Here is a 25,111-nt window from a genome sequence, read left to right on the forward strand (position 1 = left end):
AGTTTTTATTCATTGTATATTCCCAAGGAAAAGAAGGGGAAGGGGAAAGGGTCAGAATGTGTTACAAAATAATAGCAAGTGGGAAAGGAAGTACCTGGAACAACAAAATCAACCATCAAATAAACACTGCCCAGATTGGGTTGCTAAAGCTCAAGAGGGCTATGTCTCCTGTAGTTCGGGAATGAGAGGAAAGGATGAGGGAAAGAACAGATGGGTACATGCTTTTCTACCCTCCCTCCCTCCTCATAAACTCAAGATTTTACACAAAGCTATGGCTTCTAGCAGTAAACATGGAGTTATATTCATCCATCTTCTGTTAAATAATCTTGTGGCCTATTGGACGTCAGTTTCTTGCACCTGCATAAAAGTTCCTACGTGACTTGGATATACATTCATCTTTCCTTTTGTGGTCTCCTAACCCCACTTTCTACATGGAAGACCCCCTCATTGCTCCTGTCTACCCTCAGATTTGAGATTAAAATAGGTTTTAATCCATCCAAAGACAGCAGTCTGTGTAGCATGAATCACAACAAGGAATGGTCATGACTCAGGAGACCGAGAACAAGGGATGGAGAGTTCCTAGCTTCTTCAGGATTTTTGCACAGATCATTTAAATGGAGGCACCCCACAAATTAAATATACAGGTGTATGGGCTATTTTAGGGGACACAAAAGTGGACATAAGAGGGGGTAGGAATCTAGTTTTTAGGACAGACAATTTTGTTCGAAATAGGAAATAGGGGAAGGGGAAGACAAAAGAAAGTGTGGTTCAGGATGCCTCACTTCAAGAAGAGGGGCCCCCAGGCTTATGTTTCAGATCTTTTTGCCTGGTGCAAAACCTTTTGTCAAAGATGCTTTGGCTATTTTTCTCAAAATGAAAAGAAGTTTGTAAACAATAAAACCCCAAAAGAACATGGGGAAGACCAAGACATTATATTTACACAAACTAAACCACCCAGCAATCACCAAATCAGCTACTTGTGAGGTCCTACAAAGCCCAGACAAAGGTTATAACTAGAGGGGGAGTAGCAGCTGGGGGAGACAAGAACCCAGGCTCAGACCCGCATCACTCAATGCATGCTATTGCATTTGCCCCATTACAACACAATGAGGTAGGTTTGCAGTGATCTTACAGCATGTAAATGAAACTCCCTTTTTTCCTTTAGTTACCATGATACTAACCACTTCTGCAGCAGAGCAGGACCGTGGCTCTGGGAACCACGAAGAAGCCATAGCTGATGGTCTCCCTGGAAGCCAAGCAGGAAACGCCCAGAACTGTTTAAGGTTAAGGATCTTGTCCTTGCTTCATGTATCCATCCCTGGGCAGCTCAAAATGGGTACAGAGACATTGCTCTTAAAACCTATCTTTACCAACTCATGTTTTTTCTTATAAAAACACACACATACAGTATACCCTGCTGTGCCCGGTAGGTTCAACCCAATCCAGTGAAGGATGGACCTGATAAGTAAAGTGAGTCCTGTGTCTTGGGATTGGAGGTCTAGAAGGGAATCCTTTATCACACGTACAGAGGGCCTTTGCCTAATCTTAGCTTTCCCTCTCTGCTTTTACCTGGCCCAGGCTTTCCTAACCTCTCTGCACCACCTCTCCCTATTCAAACCAATTTCCAGTCTTTCAGCATAAGACCGAGTCATGTGGCAACCCAGTAAAAACCTAGCATCTTATGAAACATTGAAGATGGAGGGGTTTCAAGAGGACACCACAGCAGAGAGTGAAAATGAAAGTCACTCAGTTGTGTCTGACTCTTTTCGACCCCATGGATCATACAGTCCGTGGAATTATCTAGGCCAGAATACTGGAGTGGGTAGCCGTTCCTTTTTCCAGGGGATCTTCCCCATCCAGGGATCAAACCCAGGTCTCCCTCCCTGCAGGCAAATTCTTACCAGCTGAGCTACCAGGGAATCTGGCATAAAAGCCAGCTCTAACTGGCAAAAATGATGTAGTTCAATAAGCTGCTGCTGCTACTGCTAAGTCGCTTCAGTCGTGTCCAACTCTCTGCGATCCCTTAGACGGCAGCCCACCAGGCTCCTCTGTCCCCGGGATGCTCCAGGCAAGAATACTGGAGTGGGTTGCCATTTCCTTCTCCAGTGCATGAAAGTGAAAAGTGAAAGTGAAGTCGCTCAGTCGTGTCCGACTCTTGGCAACCCCATGGACTGTCAGTAGGCTCCTCCATCCATGGGATTTTCCAGGCAAGCACCAGGAAAGGGATGGAGTGGGGCGCCATCGCCTTCTCCGAGCTGTACACTCCAAATAGCTGTTCTCTCTGGTGACAGAGCAACAAAAAGCATTCCTATCGTGCAGACCCAGAGCTGCTGCCAACTCACCCCTGAGATTGATCACGTACCTGAGAACACAGTGCAGGCATGAGGGTCTTAGATTAAAATATACAAGAATACAAAACCAGAATATTTATATGTCCTGAAAAAACAGTTAAAATGCACAAGATACGTCATTCCCACAGAGCTAGTGTGGTTGGAATCCTGGAGAAACAAGGACCCAAGGCATAGTCACCAAGGGGAGCAAATAAATAAAATTGTATTGGTCCAGAATGGGGTGGGAGTGAGCTTTAGAAGCACCAGGACCGCAGCTGTTTCTTCAGACCATCCCTTTCGCCTGTCATCACAACCCACTGCCTAGGACAGTTCTCAGCACTCCATCCCAAGAGGGGGTTATGAGAAGACAAGATGTGGAAAACCCTGCCTTCCTGCTGACAAATTTCCTCCCACAGAATGCAGTTACTTGTGGGTTGGGTTCATCAATCTGGTCTCATACTTAATCTTTTCACTCTGGTATGGGAAATATTATCCCATCTCCTTCTTTAAGAGTAAAACAAATTCTCTATCCAGGCCACTTTCAAAAGCTGGAGATTCTGGGGATGCAGACTCGGATAAAGCATGCAGGGAGGGTTGACCCCCAAAGCCCTCACCTATGTTTGGAGAGAGCGTGACTGGAGTTCCTTCACTTCATGCCTTCCTCCCACCAAGAGAGAAGAGGGAGTGATGCTCTGCACCCCGGCCTGAGATATATGGCAGTGCCAGCTGAACCCTACCCACCCTGTCCCCACTTACTGAACTCTGCTGATTGATGCCCACTTCTCAAAACTTTCTGATCACAAAAGGATAGCTGCTACCTACTGTGGCTCTATTCTGGGCCTCTGGGAGCATGGCAGGGCTACGGATCTCTTCTTCCTCCTCCCGAAAGTAGGCTTGCTTTCCCTGGGAGCTGGGAGCTTGCTGGGCCTTCGGCAGACATGAAGCTACCATATGATCGGCGCTGTAGCAGAAGTGGTGCTTGTTGGACTGTGGTGACAGGTTGCATTCCTTGGCATGATGGTCTGCTGCTGCTGCTGCTGCTGCTAAGTCGCTTCAGTCGTGTCCAACTCTGTGTGACCCCATAGACAGCAGCCCACCAGGCTCCCCCGTCCCTGGGATTCTCCAGGCAAGAACACTGGAGTGGGTTGCCATTTCCTTCTCCAGCGCATGAAAGTGAAAAGTGAAAGGGAAGTTGCTCAGTTGTGTCCGACTCCTAGTGACCCCATGGACTGCAGCCTACCAGGCTCCTCCACCCATGGGATTTTCCAGGCAAGAGTACTGGAGTGGGGTGCCATTGCCTTCTCCTCTCTAGCTATGGTGCTTGGTCTCACTGCGATAACTTCTCTTGTTGTGGAGTAGAGGCTCTAGGCACGTGGGCTTCAGTAATTACTGCATGAGGGCTCATTAGTTGTGGCTTGAAGGCCCTAGAGTGTGCAGGCTTTAGTAGTTTTGGGGTGTGGGCTCAGTAGCTGCAACTTGCAAACTCTAAAATGCAGGCTCAATAGTTGCAGCTCACGGGCTTAGTTGCTCTGAGGCATGTGGGATTTCCCCAGATCAGGGATCAAACTGGTGTCTCCTGCATTGGCAGGCAGAAATTTTTTTTACCACAGAGCCACCATGAAAGCCCATCCCATCAGTTTTTACAGGTTAATTTTTTGTCATTATTTAGTTTTTAAATATTGTATAATAATTCACATTGTTATGTCTTTCTTGACTGATGGTTTAATTAGTAGTATACTTCATTATTTCCAAAAATCTTGAGTTCTAGAAAACTGTATTAAGATTAGAGATTGTACTTTGTATTATCATTTTATAATTTTTTGGCAGAGTAGCAGGTGGGATCTTAGTTCTCAGACCAGGGATCAAACCCACACCCCAGTCACTTCCCTGGACCACTAGGGAAGCCTTGATATTTTGTATTATTTCTATCCTTTAAAATTCATTGAAAATTGCTGTTTCCGAGCATATATTCAGTGTTTGCAGATGTTCCATGTATGCTTGAAAAAATATATATATATACATGTATATTCTACAGTTTATTGGATGTAGCATTATACAGACTGCTTTTCATTGAAAATAAGATGCACCCAGTATTTTTTTTTTTTTTTTTTTGGCTAGGGTTGTCTTAAAAAAGTACCACAAAACAGAGGGCTCTAACAGCAGAAATTTAGTATCTCACAGTTCTGGAGCACAGAAGTATGAGACTAGGGTGCTGGCAGTATTTGTTCTTTGGGAGGCTGGAGGAAGAGTATGTTCCATAGCTCTCCCCCAGCATCTGATGGTTTGCTGGGGATTTTTAGTATCAGTATGTGCTGTGCTTAGTCGCTCAGTTGTGTCCGACTCTGGCTCCTCTTCCAGGGGATCTTCCTGACCCAGGGGCTGAACCCGAGTCTCCTGCGTCTCCTGCATTGCAGGCAATTCTTTGCTGTTGATCCACTGGGGAAGCCCTACTCCGGGTATGACCTCATCTTAGTCAATTGCACCTGCAGTGACACCCCCTTTCCAAATACGGTCACATTCTGAGGTGCTGAGGGTTATGACTTTAACACATGCCTTTCTGAGAGACACAGTCCAACATACAACACACTGTTACTTTACTTACTATCAAAAGCTTTAAAATGTTATCAGCTTTAAAAAAGGCTACCAATTAAACTATACCAGGATACCAACGGATTAAAACAAACAACAAACCAAAAAACCCTTCCTATCAGATATCAAAATGTGAAAACATTTGTATCTTAGAGTTAATTAACACTGATACTTTTTCTTTGCCTGTTGTATAAATTTCTGCCTAAAGTTCTAGCTAGTTTATTATTAATATGGCTATCCTAATTTTATTCTGGGTTTGTGTTGATACAGTTTATCTTTTTCCAAGCTGTTACTTTGAATTTTTCTATTTTCTTATGTTCAATAAATGACTTATGGTCTGGATACAGTTAGATTGTTTCCCTTACCCCCAGCTCCACCCACTGAGGAATTCAGAATGTTTCATTTAAAGGTGAGTGATTGGGCTTCCCTGGTGGCTCAGAGGTAAAGAATCTGCCTGCCAATGCAGGAGACACTGGTTTGATCCCTGGTCCTGGAGGATTCCACATACTGCAGAGCAACTAAGCCCGAGAGTGAACCCACGTGCAGCAAGTACTGATGAAGCCTGGGTTCTACAGCAAGAGACGTCCCCGCACTGAGAAGCCTGCACATCACAACAAAGAGTAACTCCCACTCACCACAACTAGAAAAAAGCCTGCACAGCAGCCGAAGACCCAGCACAGCCAGTAAATAAATAAAATTATTTTTAAAAAGAAAGAAAGAAAAATAAAGGTGAGTGATTAAAAGCAGGCCTTTACATGTCTGCTCTTTGAGGGTGAGCCTTGTCTCTCCTCCCCCATCACTCCGCAAAGAAGGCTATGACCCAGGTGGTGGCAAGGTCTCCGGGGATGAAAGGTTGTTCCTCTCCACAAAGCAGCTGGTTTGGGAGCTCTGAGCCCACTCACCATGGGCTCTGTGAGTGCCCTTGGGGTGTCTTGACCCCTACTCAGCATCAGGGCAGGCTCAGTGCCTCCCCTCCCTGCAGAGGAGACCACCAGTGAGCCTGGGGCCTTCTGGACTTGGCCTCCGGGTCCCCGGTAGATGTTGGGTAGGATGTAGATTGGGCTGTCCTGCAGACTCACATCAGAGCATCCATTCACAAGATCTTCAGGGCCTTGTAGTTAGATTTTTATTTTGTTGATCCAACCTGACAAACTTCGAGTTCTTTTTTTTTTTAGCTGTGCAGACTTAGTCGCTACATAGCATTCAGGACGGTCTTCCCTGTTGGCTGGGTGGTAAAATATTCGCCTGCTAAGCAGGAGACATGGGTTTGACCTCTGGGTTGGGAAGATCCCCTGGAGAAGGAAACAGCAACCTACTCCGGTATTCTCGCCGGGAAAATCCCATGGACAGAGGAGCCTGGCAGTCTACAGTACGTGGGGTGGCACAACAGTTGGACACAACTTAATGACAGACAGCAACTAGCATTCAGGATATTAGTTTCTGAACCAGAGATAAACCTGAGTCCCGTGCATTGCAAGGTGGATTCCCAACCACTGGACCACCAGTCCCAAACTTTGACTTTTAATTGAAGCATTTAATCTATTTACATTTAATAAAATTACTTATATATTAAAGTTTAAATCTGCCATATTATGTGGAATTTCTATTTTGTATATTCTATTTTCTCTGGCTTTGTCTTATTTAAACTTTTCAATTTGACTAATTTTAGACTTACAGAATGATTGTAAAGACAGTAAGAGTTCCTATATACCCACATCTGGTTTCCCCTATTATTATCATCTTACATTAGTATGGTACATTTTTACAATTAATGAACCACTACTGATACATTATTATTAACTTAGTCTATACTCTATTCAGATTTATTTGTTTTACTTAATATCCTTTTACTGTTCCAGGGTCCTATCCTGGAACATTAGGGCATTACATTTACTCCTTTCTCCTAAGGCTCCTCTTGAATGTAACAATTTTTCAGCCTTTCTTTGTTTTTGATGACCTTGACAGTTTCCAGGAGTACTGGATAGATATTTTGCAGAACGTCCCCAGTTGGAACATGTTTGTTTTTCTCATGATTGGACTAAGGTTATAAGTTTGGAGGAGGAAGAGAACAGAGGTAAAATGTGGCTTTCCTCACATCATCTCAAGAGTACTTACTATCAACATGCTTTATCACTGACCTTGATCACCTGCCTGAGGTAGGGTTCCCCCACTCTAGTGCTCGCCACCCCACCCCTTTCCGCACTGGACTCTGTTAGGTAGGCGTGTGCAGCCCACAATGAGGAATGGGTATTCTATTCCTCTCCTCGAGGACAGAACATTTACATACGTTGTTTGTAATTTTTCTACACAGGTTTGTGTCTTCTCACTCATTCAGTTATTTATTTGTATCAGTACAGATGCAAGAGCATTCATTTTATTCTTGTTTATTTTGTTGTTAAATTGTTCTAGCGTCGGCCATCAGGAGCTCTTTCAGTTGGCTCTTGTGTCCCTTTGGCATGCGCCCATCATGATAGTTTTTTTTTTTTCCTTTCTTTTTTTTACTTTCCTTTTATTCTTTTTTCCTTTTTATTATGACTAAAGATTATTAACCTTCGGAATTTCCCTTAGTGTGGGACTGCTGGTGGTGGACTGTTTTCGTTTGTCTGAAAATATCTTTGTTTTATTTTCATTTTTTGAAAGCTGTTTTGTCTGGGCTCCGACCTTCTTTAAACATAGGGAAGATGGCATTTCACTCTTCTGCCTTCCAGTTTTGCAGGCGAGATGTAAGCAGTTGTCTGTTGTTCCTTTGAGGATAAACCATCTTTATTCCTTAGTTTCTTTAGGATGTTTTCTTTCGGCTTTCCCCTTTTTGCAGAGTTTAAGTCACTGGGTTTCCTGAATCTGTGAATTGATGGCTTTCATCAATTGTAGATAATTCTGACATTACTTCTTCAGGTTGCTTTTTTGCCATTTCTCTCCTCTCCTTGGACTCCAATTAAACATAATTTAGTCCAACTTCCTGTCTCTTCTGTATTTTCCGTCCTTATTTTTCAAGCTTCATTCTGTTTCTATAATCTACCAATTCTCTCGTCAGCTATGTCTAGTCTGCTATTAAACCCGTCTCTTGAGATCTTAATTTCATTTATTTTTCTAGCTAAAATTTCTATTTGGTCCTTTTCCAGTTGTGCTATGTCTGTGTCATTTCAGGTCTCTGCTGAAATTTCCAAGCCTTGCGTTTATCTTAACAGTCATCCATTTATTTCTGCATAAATCCAGTACATGGAATTGTCTATTTGTTGTCTCTCATTTCCTTTTAAGGGTGTCATTTCAGGTTTGCTTTCTTCAGGCTCTTGACTAATTCTCATTGTGGTTGATGTTATATTTGAAAAATTATTAATTATAATACTTTTGAGGTCTAGATTGGTGTTAAGTTCCTTGAGATTTCTGCTTGCTTCTCCCAAGCATCTGGAGATGCTACACATAGGGATCAGCTTATTCCAAGTTCGAGACTTGAGAGTTTCTGGACCACGCAGAATGGTGGCACACCAGGCTGCAGAATACAACTGCTTTCCTTCTGATTCATCCTTAGGGGGTCCTAGTCTAGGTGGATCTTTACCAGCATCCCTATATTTAGCTATCCCAGATTTTTTTTCTTCCTCTAGCTCTCATCCTTCAAGGCCCTCAAAAGCATAGCTCCGCCTCTCAGAAGCCTTTTCCCAATTGGAAAAGCCCCCTGGGCAAAGACAGCCCTGGAGTCTTCTTTTCTCTCTGGATTCCCAGTCAATCTTAGTTCAGCTCAGTTCAGTCGAATTTTGATACTTTTCATACTTAAAAATTCTGAGGGTTGGTCTGAAACATCCAGCCTACCATTATTAGAAGTGGAACCTCCCACTCGCTTTATTCCAGATATCACAGAACTCTAGCCCATAACCTCACTATACAAAAGATAAAGCTGTAGACGTACGAAGACTTCCTTAGGCTCACACTGATTACTTGCTGAGCAGGGATTTCCAGGTGGCACTAGCAGTAAAGAATCCACCTGCCAAGGCAGGAGACATGGAGACGTGGGTTTGATCCCTGGGTCGGGAAGATCCCCTGGAGGAGGGCATGGCAACTCACTCCAGTACCCTTGCCTGGAGAATGCCCAGGGACAGCGGAGCCCGGTGGGCTACCATCCACAGGGTCACGGAGTAAGACACAACTGCAGAGACTTAGCAGCAGCAGCAGCAGCTGTAGAGCTAGACTGTAGCCTCAGAGCCTGAGACTAGCAACTGCCAAACTCCACTTACATCAAATCTGGATGTAAAGGTTTGTTTTGGCCTTTTTACCTGGGGTAAGGAGAGGATAGTCTTGCCAAGAGATCAGGGGATGGAAGCAAGGACTTAGCCATATTCCTAGCACTTTTCATACATTCCTCTCCTAGCCCTGACTTCCGGGAGTAGTGGGTGGGGTGGGACCTGATAATGTATGGTCTGGCAACGAGGAATGGAAGAGAACAATCCTTTCCATTCCTAAACCATAGATTACAGATAGCCGCATGATCAGTTACCCCTTTACCTTCAATGATTCTGAACACTTTCTTTTAAATATTTTCTTTGGCTGTGTTAGGTCTTGGTTGCAGCACGCGGGACTTTCCTTTCGTCATGCAGGGATCTTTCGCTGTGGCTCTTCGGCTCTAGAACAGAGCAGGCTTCAGTAGCTGTGGAGCATGTGGGCTTAGTTGCCTGCAGCATGTGGGATCTTAGTTCCCCAACCAGGGATGGAACCCGCTTCCTCTGCATTGTAAGGCAGATTCTTAACCACTGGTCTAGATACGGCTTTACAAAAGCCCTTTTCAGCCAGCCTCCTCTACCCCAGGAAACAAACACCAAGACACCCTCACAACAAAGACCATATCATTTATTTACAAAGGCCAGAGTAGGAGTTGGGGGAGGTAGGGAGGGAAAGCCACACAGACATCCTCTCTGGATTGCTTGGGACCCTTTCCCACTTGGGAGAAAATTCAGTTCCTCTTGCCTCCATAATTGGTCCTCCAAGCAGCTGGGCTAAGTAGCAGAGAGAGGAGGTGATCTGAGCCTCCCCTGTGCTCCACTAGAGTAAAGTCCAATTCCAGATCAAAGGTATCATTGCTGCCCTCTCCTTTCCTTCCACAAATAGAACTTTCTGGCCTGGAGGGAAACAGTGAAAACTCAAGGGCAGGAGCGGCCAGGGGTTCTACAGAGTAAGACTCCTCCCCCACTATCCCCCGAAAGCAATAAGGGGAGGGGTAATCAAGGGTGCCAGTCACAGCCCTGACAGCTTCAGAAGGGGTACCCACACTACCCAGGGATCCAGAGGCCTAGGGGACCCAGCTCTCCAGGGTGTATATATTCCTGACCTAGACAGGCCCTTCTGCCTATTTCTGCCTGGTGGGCTGAAACTCTAACCAGAAATCAATAAGGTATCCACCCTCCCACTCAACTCACATGCACATGTGTGCGTGCATGCATCCATGCACCCACCCACCCACACACACCCTCACTGCTGAGACAGACCCCAATCCTCTTCATGTCTTCTGAGCGGGGCTTAAATCACTGGTACCTGGAGATGCGGGCAGGTCCTGGGTTCATGGAAATGTGTGTGAATGTACAGAAGCATGTGTGTTTGAGGAAATGGAACCAATATAATCCCTTGTGAGCCATACTATTTAGCTTCACTGAACCCTTTTCTTCAACTCAAATTTCATTACCATCTCTAAATCTCTTTTGCCAGGCCAAAGCCTAGACTCTGTGGACTAAAAGAACTATTAGTGTTTCCATTCCCTGTCCATTCCAACTTCCAAGTTCTCTGCTCAGGCTATTTCCCCCATTCCCTTCCTCCAGAAAGTCTCATTCCCTCATCCCCTTATTGGGCTGGTACAGGGCTTAGGTTAAAGCGTCTGCCTCCAATGCGGGAGACCTGGGTTCAATCCCTGGATCGGGAAGATCCCCTGGAGAAGGAAATGGTAACCCACTCCAGTATTCTTGCCTGGAGAATCCCATGAACAGAGGAGCCTGGCAGGCAACAGTCCACGGGGTCGCAAAGAGTCGGACACGACTGAGCAACTTCACTTCAGGGCTTGTTAACTCCTGCTCCAGGGGGCTGCGTCTCATGTCTCCCTTCAGACAGGGGGAACAAGCATCTTCCTTCCACTGGGAATGCCAACAGACCCCCTGAAAGTGTTCAGAACATGGGGTGAGGAGGAAAATCACAGCCTGCTTCACCTGGCCCTCCTTCAGAGGATGGAAGTCTAGCACTGGGTAGGCTGGAGGTGGGAGGGGATGAGGGGAAAGAGAGGAGGAAGAGTTACCAAAAGTAATCATAAGACAAGAAAAATCCTAGTGGTAGAGAGAGAAGACCCTGTTCTAACAAAGCAGACAGTGGGTTCCTCCTTCAACTCCGCACTGCCACTGAGAAGTGTGAAGGCTGCAAAAGATGGTTGTGGGGTAAGGAGGTGGGGCCAATCAACAAAAACTGAAAACCCTTTAAATAGCTCTGCTCGAGCAGGCAGGACCAGGAGAGAAGGTTCTACAAGAGGTGAAGTGGAAGTGGAATTCTCAGAGCCACGGGGTTGGGGCCCACCCCTCTAAAGTCACCCTGCTGTCTGGAGAGAACAAGGGGGAAGAACAGAAGGGATGACAAGCTGCAGAGGGCCAGCCTGACAGAGGAGCCAAACGCTGGCATCAAGGGAAGGGGGGCGCCAGAGGCCCAGGCGGAGGGATTAGGAGAGCTGAGAGCCCAGCAGCCTCTCGATAGCTGCGTTGATGTCCCCTCCCGTGGCGATCAGAGCCTGCAGGTTGGCCTCACGATTGATGAAGCCCATGGAGTTGAGCTGCTCCAGCTGCTGCTGAAATCTCACTTCTGGCGTCTGCACCTGGAGGGGACAAGCCTTGTGAAGTGGGCTCAGGACCAACCCCAGAGGGCCTAGCTGATTCTGAGGATTTATGATGGAGAGACGAAGTCCTCCTCAGAATCAACCAATGGGGTAGGGGTCAGTGACCAGCAAACAGAGGCCAGGGGCGACAGCATCCCAAATCACTAAACAGCTGTGCCATCATGGGGGGCGGGGGGGCATCTTTCTTGAAATTTCAAAGTAACAAATAGGTCTAGATCAGCCCATATTCCTAACCCTCCATCAGCACTCTGGAGATGTTAACAGGCAGTCCAAAAGCCAAATGTTCTGCGGTGAGTAAATACCGCCTCCAAACCTGCTCCTGGCAACTGTCACACACACGGCCACATTAAAGGTCAGAGAAGGGCCCCCGGAAAACACGAACCTGTTTAATTGTATTTAACCCATCAACAAACACAGTTATTTACAAAAGAGGAGGCTTTTCATTTTTGACACTCCAAAACACATCTCCTGGAAATGTTTTCCCCAAGGGATGTTCAGGAACCCATAGCCTAGATCACGAACAGAAGACTCAAGGTTGGAAGAAGCCCAGCGATCAGAGCGCCCAACCCGCAGTCCAGGAGCCCTTTGCCGCTCTGTGATGTTTCCATCATGATCCACCACACTGGGCTCCAGACCCAGCTGGACTGGGCCTTGGAGAGCACTTCACCCAGCCCTCTCAGAGCCTCGCACAGAGCTGGGCACACTTCCATTTCTGTTGAAAGGCTTTCCCCGGAGGTCACAGAGGTCGGAGAAAGGTCAAGGGGCTTACCTGAGGTAATCCCCTGCTCTGCCCCCAAGCCCCAGGCCTAGACTTTGTAGCCCAGGGCTCTGGTCACCTCTCCTCCCAGAATCCTCTTCTCCAGTCTCAGAGACAGAAGCTGCTTTATTTATTTTTATTTTTGTTTCGGCTGCACCACATAGCATATGGGATCTTAGTTCCCTGACCCGGGAAAGAACCCGTGCTCCCTGCAGTGGAAATGCGGAGTCTTAAACCACTGGACTGCCAGCAAAGTCCCAGACAGAGGCTGCTTTAATTATCAAAAGAGTCCTCTGATACAACAGAAGTATTAAAACACAGTGGTTAAGTGAGCTCTTATACAAGGCACATAGACCAGTACTCAGCTGACCCAGTAAGTGCTATTACTATGCTCATCTCCAGGTCACAGCTGTGGAAACTAAACTGATGGAAGATCAGTTACTTACCTAAGGCTAGAAAGTAGCAGACCAGGAACTAAAGCCAGGCCTGGCTGACTCCAAAACCAGCTTGTTTCCACTTGACTGCCACCCTTAGCACTGCAGGGTCCTAGCACCAGTCCGCTGCCCTGCGTACCTGTGAACTTCCGCTTCCAGCCAGAAGCTGGATCATCTGTTGCATGAGCTGCTGCTGAGCGCTGGAGGCCCCTGCTGGAGATGACGTGACTGGGAGGGCTGGCGAGGGGGTGGGCGCCTCGGGCGCAGACCCGGCGTTGCTACCTGCTGAGGATGCTGGGGGCCGGGCCATCCCAAAAGAGCCAAGGCTGCAGGCAGGAGAGACCGAGAAGGGGGAGATGGCCTCTGAGAAAAGGGTAGGAACGCGAGATCCAGCAGGAAAAGCAGTTGGAAGAAACAGGAAAACAGATCCTCAGGGACACAAGGGCTGCTGAGAGCAGCAGGAAAAGGGCTTGAGGGGGAGGAGGAGCCAGATCCCTGTTGCCCACCTGCCCCCGCCCTCACCTGGGTACCAGCCCTGGGGCCTCGGTCTGCAAGGTCTGCAGTCCCTGCTGGATCTGCAGCAGCGCCTGCATGGCTCGGGGATTGGTGAGAATGGAGAGTGACTCTGGATTCTGCATCTGGTGGGAAACAACATGGAAAGGCCACAGGAGGTGGCAGGAGTCGGGAGGTGGCCTAGACCCTGGGTCCAGAGCCAGGCGAGGCCCCTCCCTTAAGCTCCACCCCCTGGGCCTCTGGGTCCACACGGGTGGCCCTCAACCTCCACCCGTCTAGACTCCTCACTTACCTGCTGCAGGAAGACCGGGAGCTGCAGGCGGAGCTGCTCCTGCAGCTGGGGGTTCCCCGCAAAGAGCGGCACGTTCACCATCATCTGCCAGGGAAGGTAGCAGGGGGAGGCCTGGGCCTACCCACCCTCACAATGCCCCCACCGCCTCATCTCCCTCAGCACCCCACCACTGTAGGAAACCGGGCCAGCTTTTCCAAGGATCTCAGAGTATCCTGAAGTCCTAGGTGGGACAGTGAGAGGAACTGGAACTATACTCTGGACAAGGACAAGAGTCAGAAGCCAGTCTGATGAGGATGATAATAGCGAACATTTCTGAGTACACAGGGTTTACTCTGTGCCAGGCCATGCGCTAAGCACTGTATATTATTAACTCACTTAACCCTCACAACTCCAAGGCAGGTACTATTGTTATTACCATTTTACCGATGAGGAAACTGGGGATAAATAACTTGCCTGGCTCATGCAGCTAGGAAGTGGTAGAGCTCAATACAGAAACCTAGGCAGTCTGGCTCTGGAGCATTTTGATCATCACAAGTCACAGCCCCCAGCACACTCCCCCTCATGCCAGTCCCATACCTGAGCAGCAAAGTCGGGATTCTGGGCAAGCGTTTGCATCATGGTGCGCATGTAGGGGGCTGAGATCACGTTCTGCATCAGCTGGGGGTTCTCAGAGATCTGCTGGAGCAGGGCCTGCATTTCTGGGCTGTTGAACATCCCTAGGATAGGAAGGGAAAGAAACACAACAAGAGAAAAGGGGTCCAAATGGAAACCAGATGCCTGACTTCAATCTACCTTACTTCAGGCACTGAGCGGTTGCAAAACTCAGAAAGGCAGCAGTAAAGTGGACGCCCACGTCCCGGGGAGTGGGTCCAAGTCTCTCTTGACCCTGAGGTCATCTTGCCTTGCTTTGGTCTGGCTCCCTCACCATCTGTTCTGCTATGATCAAGCCGGTTACAAACTGGGTCTGATTCCTATCCCTCTGCTCCTGCCACAGGTCAGATAATGTCAGAGTTGGAAAGGATTTTACTAAAGATGACCCAGATCAATGGTTTTCAAACTTGTCGTAGCAGCAGAGACCCTTTCCTCAAACCAAATCTCATTAGGAATCCAAGTATGTCAATGGTCTGGTTGGAGCTGGGGTGGAAGGCCTGGAGCCTTTCCCATGTGGTCTTCCCCCAACCTGGCGATGGTCCAGACCCCTCAAGACTCAGCAGTATAATTCTGCAACCATGGGTCGGGTTCAAGTCCCTTATTTATGAAATAAGCATATAGAGGGAAAGGGACTTTCCCGACCAAGATATTCCCAAGTACAGAGAAATGGCATCTACCAGACATCCCTAGGGCCATTTACAGTCATAGTCTTGATAAATGGGGCATCTCCCAGGGTTGCGCAGTGCATAACCTACACTTCTGTACAAGGCAGCTCTGCACATCCCTCTCGCCCAGCCTCACATCTACCCGTCCCTCATTCCTCTCACACACCCTCATGCCCAGTCTAACCCATTTACACTGGATAATACCAGCAGAGTTGAAAGAGCTGAGAAAGTGGGACCTGGTTCATTCATAAGCCTCTACTTAGGTTACTCTTGGGGACACTGGGACAGGGCTAGAACCAAGCCTCACCCTCTGAAGGGTGAAGCCACTACTGCAGGCCAGAGCTCTGTCTGTGGCTCCGATACAGTCTCACCTCTGTCTTCAACATTCTGGAGCAGTGTGAACCCCCTTCAGGCCTGGGGCAGGGGGCTGCCCTGGTGACCCCACTCAGCTCCTCCCACCCCAGGACATACCTGACCCCAGGCTAGCCGCATTGATCCCAAAGGGATTGGAGACTGTCGGGTGCACCTGGCTGGCCCCTGATCCTCCGGTGCCCTCCCCACCGGACCCGGGGGCCTGGGAGGCGGGGGGCGAGGGGCTCCAGGGGTTAGGGAGGGGCTCTCGATTCTCAGTCCGCAGAGGCTGGGAGGATGAGCTCTCGGAGTTCCCGGCCAGGGAAGAGAAGGGGTTGTTGCCAAACTGGGAGGAGGGAAAGGTTTTGGGTTAAGGACTGAAACAAATCAGGGAGAAGGGCTAGGCCCTTTCTTTCTTCTCACCTAATAGCCTCCCCGTCCCCAGGAAAGGGAGAGAGATCTAAGACTGTGGAGGTCCTCATGTCAGTTTCTGGCCTCACAATGGGCGACTTCACCCTCACCCTGCAAGGCAGCAGTTGGCTGATGCTAATGACTGGATAACTGAACCCCTCAGATAACCGGAACCCCCCTCCCCCCATCTTCCCTGGTGGCTCTAAACATTTGGTTTCTAGTCTTCTCTGTGCTCTATAGTACTTGACACACACCTTTCCTACTGCGCAGCAAGATACTTGTTTTCCTTAGCTCTTAAGGGGCAGAGACAATGTCAGATTCACCTTGGCACTCCTGGCCCCGACACTAGTAGGTGCTCAACAGGTAACTACTGGCTTGATGGGAGCTGACTCTACTCCAAGCCCTGTGTGCCTTCAGCTCTCCCTTTCCCAGCCACCTCGGTCCAAGTCTAACTCCGCTGAGCCTTCTTCTGCACCTCCAGATCCCCCATGCGGCATTCTGTCCCTCCAGGCACATCACAGTGGAGCCCCTCAGAGGGGCACACCTCTGGCTGAGCACGCTTCCCTAGGTCTTGCCCTCTGTTGCTTCCTCTAGGTAATCTCTTCTTTCTCCTCTCCACCCCCATCTTAGACTGGCTGCTTCAGCTAAACAGTCCCCCTTAGCACCAGGCCCCCTAGGATGTTACCCAGGACTGTCTCAGGGTCTGCACCCCACTTCATGCTGGGCTGCCTAAGGTGGCACCCAAAACTGCATCTGAACCTCCTCCCTCTGGACCCGCTGATAGCCAGGAAAGAGCTCTGTCTGAGGCCTGTGATGGCTGAGGGAGCATAGGCCTCTTCCCCTTGCTCAGCCTCCCTCTCCTGTTCCCAGGCAGGCCTTACCCATGCAGGAGGTACCTGAGCAGCCTCAGCCCCACCGCACCACGGAGTTTCATATCCAGTTACTTTTCCTGTTTATTCAAACAGGGGGCCAGCTCCTGCTCTGAGCTGTGGTTCCTTTGCCCTACCAGATGCCTGTTCAGATAATAGGGTTTGCAGGCCAGGGAACATGTACCACAGTTTCAGTCTTTGTCATCATTGCAGGTTTCCTGTTCTGGTAACTTGCCTAGCACCCAACCCCACCTAATTCTGGGTCCTGCTTTGCTCTTCCCCGTACACCCCGAGGCCTGAATCTCTTTGCCAGAACTCCCAAAAGTGATAACTGCCATTTATTGAGCACCTACTATGTGCCTGACCCATTCATTCTAATGCTTATAATATCCCTCTAATACACCAGTTCTCAAAGTGTGGTCCTAGGACCTCTGCAAGGTTTAAAAACAATTTTTATAACCCTAAGACATTATTTGCCTTTTTCACTCTCATTCTCTCATAAGTATTCAGGGGTGTTTTCCAAAGGCTACATAACATGTGACAACGCAATGGACTGAATGCAGAAGCAGATCTGATCTGAGAACCCAGCCACACAAGCCAGACGTTCAAGAGATCTGCAAAAATGTCACACTAGGCCGTTCTTTCCTCTAAAGTTTTGTTTTGGGAAATGAAGTTATTTTTTTAAAAGAGCATGCTGGTTATATTAATGTGCAATGGGTTTATTGTTATTTTTAAATGAGTTCATAAATGTTTATTTAAATTCTCAGTTTTAATTTCAGATTCAGTGAATATCAATAGACCTAACCCACAAAAACAAAACCTCCTTGGGGTCCTAACTATTTATAAAGGGGTCCAGAGTGGAATTCCCTAGTAATCTAGTGGTTAGGTCTCCATGTTTCCACTGCAAGGGATGCAGCTTTGATCCCTGGTGAGGGAACTAAGATCCCACATGCTGTGCAGTAAGGCAAAAAAAAAAAATTTTTTTTTAATAAATAAATAAAGGGATCCAGAGACCAAAATGATTGAGGACAATGCTATAATACATTGTTTCCATTTTGAAAATGAGGCAGCAGGAAACTCAGGGAGGCTTAAGCAACTCACTTAAAATCACACCACTCAGGAATGGTGGAGCAGGTATTTGAATGCAGGCTTGTTGTTGCCAAACACTATTCTTTTAGCTGAGCCAGTGGTTCTCACACCTTAAAGTATATCAGAATTTGCTGAGGGCTTGTTATAAGCCTTGCTCAACTACTTGAATTTTTTTTTTAACCAGGTACATGCATTACTTTGATATACATTTTAAATTAAATACTTAAGTAAAATAAAACTTAAATGAACTAAAAACCCACAGGTAATCTTCATAAGCACTTTCTAAAATTTGAAAGAGCATGGCAATAATCGTCAAGATGACGGTGAAGAATAAGCTGCAGGGGGGAGGGGAGAGTCACCCTACCTGATGCCCAGGCTTAATTAAGACAACATGGTATGATTATAGGGACACAGCCAGCAAGGCACACACCAAAGAATCTGCCTGCAGCACAGGAGACCCGGGTTTGATCCCTGGGTCTGGAAGATCCTCTGGAGAAGGGAATGGCAAGCCACTCCAGTATTCTTGCCTGGAGAATCCCATGGACAGAGGACCCCGGCAAGTTACAGTCCATGGGGTCACAAAGAGTCGGACACGACTGAGCGAGTAACACTACCGCTAGTGATGCCATGAACAAGAAGTCTGTTGGGATGGCAAGGACTGCTCAGGACATGGTGCCTTTTCCTTTCCACAAGGGAAAAGTATTGTGAGGTCCCACTCTCCTACCTGGGTGCTGGTTGTGGGGGCAGGCTGTTCAGTTTGTGAAAATCCATCAAGCTGAACACTTAGGATACTTGCACCTTTCTGCAACTATATTATTCTTCGAATGAAACATTTTTAGATGTTTTTAAAAAACAAGTCTAAAATTATACAAACAGCATATCACTTCTATAAGGTTGAAAAAATATGCAAAATGATGCCACAGATTATTTATGGATACATGCATAGGTAATAAAAGAATCAAAATGCCAAACACCAACTTCAGGTTGGTAGTGACTCTGAGAGGGAAAGAGAGGCATAGGATGGGGGAGGGGCATGTGAAGGCTGCAGTTCCATGTGTAATATCTTCTTTGCTAATGTTAAAGATATCTAGGAAAACACACAAAATACTAAAAACATTCATTAACTCCGGGATAGAAAAGAGAGGGCTGGAGATGGAAATAGAAGGATCCCTTTTGTATACTTTTATTAAGCTTGGATACCTTTCCACACTTTTTAAATATCCTTCTATTTACTTTGTGTAACTTCTGAGTTTTGAAACAGGTAAATGCATAATGTATTTAGTGTAAATTAAACTTTAATATGAGAGAATGCTATACTTTTTGTATATTTGAAAAAAATTCACAAAACATTTTTGAAAGCACATATTCCCAAGGCCTAATTCCAGAGATTGATTAAGTATCTCAAAGGTGGGAACCAGGAATCTCATGATTAACAAGCACCCCAGGTGCTTCTGATGCAGGTGATCTGTGGACCACACTTGAGACACACCATGGAAGGGTAGGCTCTTTGACTTCAGGCTTGCCCCACAACCTTTGAGCCCTCGGCGCAAGAAGTCTGTCAGAACAACGTCAAAGCCCTTGGATACTACACTGCCCCCACTCCCTAGGGACCTCTGCTATCTTCTGCCCTAGTGCAGCCAAGGCCTACCCTCAGGGCACTAGGGAGGGAAGGAGGAGCAGATAGCACCTCAGGCTTGCCTGGGTCTGGGGTGGGTGATCCCGAGCTCAGACTGCCCTCCCACAGCCCAGCCCCTGGCCCCACCTGCTCCCTGGCAGCACTAAACATGGGCTCCTGGATGTCCGTGTACATGCGGCGGAGGGCATTATACCCTCCAGGGATGCTCTCCAGGTTGCTTAGAGCCCGGTCCTGGTTCCGCATCATCTCCTGCATCATGGCTGGGTTGCGAGCAAGCTCCATTGTCTGGTGGAAAAGGGAAAGAGAGAAAATGACTCTGGAACCAGGAGGTCACCAAGCTTGGAAAAGTGTGGCCCTTGAAGAGGGGGACCAGGACTAGGGTCCAGGGGCCAGGAACTGACCCAGAGTGGCTGGGAGGAGGGTGAACTGGATTTCCTTTCTCTACTGTCATCTTGGCTCCAACCCTGCCTCTCTGTGGGTATTCTGGTTGACTTTTGGGGGTACAATGATCCCAGATGGGGTGAGGGCAGCAGCTTTCCTCCCTCAGGTTCAGGGGATCTGCAGAAGTATCAGGGAACACAAGGAAGTTAAATAAGAAAGGACATGAGAGGGACTTCCCTTGTGGTCCAGTGGCTAAGACTCTGAGCTCCCAATTCAGGAGGCCCTGTGTTCGATCTCTAGTTAGGGAGCTAGATCCCACATGCCACAACTAAAGATCCTGCATGAAGACCCAGCACAACCAAGTAAATAAGCTAAATAAATATTAAAGAAAGAAAGGACACGAGAAAGGGGAGAAAGCAAAAGAGAAAGTTAACACCTATTGAACAGTTACTACATATAGGCACTGAGCTAAGTAATTTACAGAATTCAAGTCACCTTAATCCCCATGATAACTATCCTAAGTATGTTTTTCTGTCCCTATTTAGCAGATAAGAAAATAGGCTCAGAGACTCACTGCCTAGTACCCACAGTCAGTTAGTGGTAGAGACAGGGTTCAAGGCCGGGTTGGTCTGTCTGACCAAAACTAGATTACGGCTTCTGAAAAATGACCACAAATTGGTGGGGGGAAAGGAAAGCTTTCCTTGTCCTTCTTCCTAAATCTGCTCCATCCATGCCTCTTCTAAGACACTTTTATGTCTATGATAAGCATCTGATCTCTTATTCCACAAGTCACTCATTCACTAAGTACTTATTGAGTGGTTAACTATACACCAGTGGTAACTATACACCAGGCACTGTTCTAGGCAGTGAACAAAACATTTGCAAATTCTTGCCCTTCTGGGACTTACCTTCTGGTGAGTCCAGCACTAGCGTCCACAGTTCTGCTAAGATCATCTACCCTCGTCCCCTAGTGGGTGGCCACAAGGCGGAGCTCCCGAAGACCAACACCAGACCCCCTTGCCTGGGTCTTCCTTACCCACCTAACCCTCCCTTATCTACCTGGCCCTGCCTAGCCACAAAGGTCTCCAATCCTATTTTTCATTCCCAGGCCTTTGTGCTTGCTGTCCCTTAGCCCTGAATACTCTTCTCTTTTTTTCCCTCTGGTTCATTCTTCCTCTTTTGGGTCTCTGCTTGGGCAACACTTCCTTTATGGTCCCCTCTCAGCCCAAGGGTAGGGTCAGGAGCCCTTCTGTGTACTCCTAAGGGATCCTGTGACCATCTCTATGATAGTACTATCCGTGCTGTACTATAAATGCCTTCTTATTTGTCCTACTTCCCTTTGAGACCAGAAATTTCTGGGGGGCTTCCCTGGTGGTCCAGTGGTTAAGAATCGGCCTGCCAACGGAGAGGACACAGGTTTGATCCCTGGTCTGGGAATATCCCGCATGCTATGGAGCAACTAAGCCTGTGTCCCGCTACTACTGAGCCTGAGCTCTAGAGCCCAAGAGCAGCAGCCACCAAGTCCACGGGCTGCAGCTCCTGAAGCCCGTGTGCCCTACAGCCTGTGCTCTGCAACAAGAGAAGCCACGCAGTGAGAAGACGCAACAAAGAGTACCCCCATTCGCAGCAACTGGAGAAAGCCCACGCAGCAACAAACACCCAGCACAGCCAAAAATAAATAAATTAATTAAACAAATCTAAGAAAAAAAAAATTTTTTTAAGTAGTTCCTAGAGAGCTAGGCCCATGTCTTTTCATTACTGTACCCCCAGCGCTCAAAACATGGCTGCTGAATGAATGAGTGAACAAATCAAGGTAGGACAAGGTAGGACAGGGCACAGCTGGGTGCCCAGGGTCCTCCACGCCCAGACCCACCTGCCTCATCAGCTCAGGGTTGTTGAGCATGTGGCTGATCTCGGGGTTCCGCTCCATCAGCTGCTGCATCTGGGGGTTGGCCATGATCATGTGGCGCATCAGGTCGGGGTTAGACATCATGTCCTGGACCAGGGGGTTCTCCATGATCTGCGACAGCATCTCAGGATTGGACATCAGCTGCCTCTGCATCTGCTGCTGCAGCTCCATGAAGTTGGCAGAGCCCAAGCCCAGGCTGCCCAAGCCCAGGATGCCCCCAAAGCCAGCTGTGGGGGAGGGGGGCAGGGTCAGTTCTTCCCAAGACTCTTCCACCTGGCCAGAGCCACTGAAATCACCTGAAGGAACCAGGATGGGCCCCCTCTGCTTCTCACATCTCCCTTTCTCGATCATTTCCACAGACTCAGCCCTGATCTGCTGCTGGCAAAGAGATGGGTGCCTACCAGACTGAGACCTCTTTGATGGCCGAGGCTGACAGGCAGGCACGGTACTGAACACAGAGAGGGCAATCAGTGACGGCCTCCCGAATGAGCAAATAAATATTCTCCAACTGGCTACTGTTGGGCCCACCTTTTTCCCAAACTCCAACACCCTCTCCCAGGGTTTTCCACATCCCCAGCCCCATTTCTCCCTTCACTCTTAATGTTTCACCATGGGCCCTCTTCTGGGAAGCCCTTGCAGATTGGTTTCCTCTGCACGCGGCTCAAGCACCAGTGTCTGGAACACTATGTTCAGGGGCCCCAATCCCCATCAGATCAGGAGCAGGGATCAATATTCCCCTCTTCTTGGTCTCTCTCCCACTCTATAGACTCTAACAGTGTGGTGCTTTCCTCCCTAAAGGCTTACAGAGTATGGATGTAGTGGCACTGGGAGGTCCCTCCCCAGTCCCTGGGGAGGTACCCCCTCCACTGCCCCTTCGGCTTCCACTGCCTGTATCTGAAGTGGCACTTCCAGAAGTGGAGGGCTGGGCAGACGTGGCGGGTGAAGCAGGGGTGGTGGAGGGGGCTGAGGCTGGGTCTGGGGTGGAAGGGGAAGAAGCAGTGGCAGTAGCTGGATCTTGAACCCTGAGAAAGAAAGAAAAATCCTCATTGAAGTGGACACAAAAGGGAAGACCATGATTTCTACATGTGCTGTGCAGCTACAGCCCTAAACCAAGCCACCTCGGAGGTAACCCTGCGGCTGGAGCAGGGTGACGCCGGGGGCAGTCAGCAAATCGGACAGAGGGAGAAAGGAGCCAGTATCCTCTATCTCCAGGTCATTTAGGGCGAGGTAAGTCAAGTTCCCTGGCCCTGCAGGTCTGATCACAGGGCCTTCTGGCAGCCCATCGAAGAGCCACTTTCCTGGGTGTTGGCATTCCACAGACCTTCCACAGACACATGCTTAAACAATGGGTGAGAAAGTGTCAGATGGGGAAAAACAAAGAAAGCCCAATCTGAGGCTGGACCTGCTCCTCTCCTGAACTTACTTCTGAGGGGTCTTGATGACCAGATGAACAGTGAGCCCATCCTTGATCCCATGCTGGTTCAGTGTGTCCCCATCCTTGAGGATCTTGCCTGCGAAGATCAGGACCAGCTGATCCTGCTGTGCCTTAAATCTCCGGGAGATTTCCTCTTTAAACTGTGATCAAGAGGCGAAGGTCACTGTGGAGGCTGCCTGGGCTCCACCAACCAGGGACCCTGCCTCTCCTTCAAAGCTTCTGCATTCCCTTGCTCCCACCTCTAGTCGCGGGAAGTCCTTTCAGCAGTCTTGACTCCATCCCTCCAGCTGAAATTAAGCGGCTCCTTTCTTAACCAAAGGAGCTGGACCAGTAAGAGGCTTCTCTCAGCAATACTCCAGGGTCTCTCACCCTCCCAAGCCCTGCTTCTATCTGCCACTCCCTCTTCAGTCCCAAGTTCCCCCTGAGGGTACTACCTGGGCAGTTCTCTCATGGAAACTCCTTGGCCCAACCCTGTCTCCCCTCAGCCTTCTCTCTTCAGACTTCAAGTCTCTTTCCTCTCTTTATTCCCAGTTTTCTTGTAACAACTACAACAAATAAGTCCCAGTTATTTATAACAGCACTAACTATACATGTTAATTATTATCTCCATTTCAGAGACCAAAAAACTGAGGATTAGAGCAGTTAGATAAGTTGCCCTGGGGAAACTGGAACTCAAGTCTTGACATCAAAGCCCAGGCTCCTCTTAACCAAACACACGCTGCGAGGTGGAGGGGCGGGGCGGGGGTGGGGAGCTCTCAATTAGAGCTGATTTCAAATTCAGCTTTGCAGGCAAAAATTATTTAAATTATGGAATGTGGTCATTTTATATGGTCGGGGGTAGGGGTAACGATGGCAATAAAGGCTGGCTGGGGAGAGTTAGACTCCCCAAACCTATTACACACACCGTCCCCGACCCCCATCAACCCAAGCAAATCAAACACACACTCTTAAGTAGAGGGTGCACTTGCTAAGCAAAGGCAGCTTCCAGACCCCTCCCTTCCAATCAGACGCCTATCTTAAACCCCGCCTCTGTGAAATTCTGGAGCAGCCACAGGGAGGTGGCGAACGCAGGCAATATTCCCTCATTCACTCATTCAACACATTTTACTAAGCACCTACTGCACACTGTGTAAATCCCAGAGGGGCTGAGAATCAAATGTATCCACTTTAATTTGAAAGAGTAGGAAAGATCCAGGCAGAGGGAAATCCTCCCCCACAGACCAGGCGTCAGAATTCTGGGCGTTCTCTGAGTCGCACAGTAGGCGCCCAGAGTTCCCCCCAACCCGCGCCCCGCCGCCCACTCTCCGGGCTCAGCACCTGGCCCGGCTCCCACTCTGCCTCTGCGCCTCGAATCCCGACCAGTAACCGGGGCGAACACTCCTCTCAAACCTAGGGTCCTCCCGCCTTCCCAGTGCAAGGTGTCCTCTTCCCACTCTCCACCACGCCCCCAGCTCAGGCCACAAGGCAAACGCCGGCCTCCCTTCCCCAACACGCGCCACGCTCCCCCAGATCGCCCTCGCAGGATGCCCCCTACCCGCCAGCCCTTCCCTCCTGCTCCTCCGAGTGCCTGCTGGGCCCCCGCCCTCCACTCCCCGGCCCTCCTGCACGCCCGACAGTCTCAGAGCCACCCGCCTCTTCGCAGACCCCTCCTCCGCGCTCACCCCCACCCCCGCCACCCGTACTACCTCTTTGACCGAGGCTCGGTCGCAGATCACAATTTCCTCCTTGTCCTTGGGGGTCTTGACGGTGACCCGAATGGGGGGCCTCGTCTCGGCCCCGCTCGGCTCCGCCATGCCACCGCCGCCACCCGGCCGCCCGCCAGCTCGCCCCGGCTCCTCCTCCTCCTCCCCGCCCGCCCGGCCGGCCGGGCTCGGCTCCGGCGCCTCCAACACTCCCCTGTCCCCTCCCTCCCCAAGGCTTCACCGCCCCCTCCGGACCCGCCACGG

General features: G+C 48.8%; 1 protein-coding gene across 2 annotated transcripts; it reads right to left on the minus strand.

Moving 5' to 3' along the window:
- Positions 1–9,737: 9,737 nt before the first annotated feature.
- Positions 9,738–25,083, minus strand: UBQLN4 (ubiquilin 4). 2 transcript variants are annotated; one of them, XR_011247427.1, is made up of 12 exons: positions 24,851–25,083; positions 23,154–23,305; positions 22,535–22,752; positions 21,695–21,957; positions 19,567–19,725; positions 15,556–15,781; positions 14,345–14,484; positions 13,769–13,852; positions 13,486–13,601; positions 13,103–13,289; positions 10,866–11,751; positions 9,738–10,027 (listed from the first exon to the last, which is right to left on the minus strand). XR_011247427.1 is itself a non-coding variant. In XM_069544377.1 (11 exons), exons 1-11 carry the CDS (start codon positions 24,956–24,958, stop codon positions 11,599–11,601), a joined length of 1,806 nt encoding a protein of 601 aa, XP_069400478.1. In that variant the 5' UTR covers positions 24,959–25,083; the 3' UTR covers positions 9,738–11,598. The 2 variants fall into 2 exon arrangements, 1 of the variants encoding a protein (XP_069400478.1); XM_069544377.1 differs by having other exon boundaries at positions 9,738–11,751.
- Positions 25,084–25,111: the final 28 nt, after the last annotated feature.

Source organism: Ovis canadensis, chromosome 1, assembly GCF_042477335.2.
Source record: "Ovis canadensis isolate MfBH-ARS-UI-01 breed Bighorn chromosome 1, ARS-UI_OviCan_v2, whole genome shotgun sequence".
NCBI lineage: Eukaryota > Metazoa > Chordata > Mammalia > Artiodactyla > Bovidae > Ovis > Ovis canadensis.

Excerpts from the sequence above, each read along its gene's own strand:
- UBQLN4 (XM_069544377.1), bottom strand. The coding sequence starts at position 24,958 with ATGGCGGAGCCGAGCGGGGCCGAGACGAGGCCCCCCATTCGGGTCACC. Across the intron at positions 21,958-22,534 it reads TGCCACTACATCCATACTCT|CTGGCTTTGGGGGCATCCTG; the intron begins GTAAGCCTTTAG and ends CCTCCCCCACAG. Across the intron at positions 13,602-13,768 it reads TCCCGGTCTTCCTGCAGCAG|ATGCAGAATCCAGAGTCACT; the intron begins GTAAGTGAGGAG and ends GTTTCCCACCAG.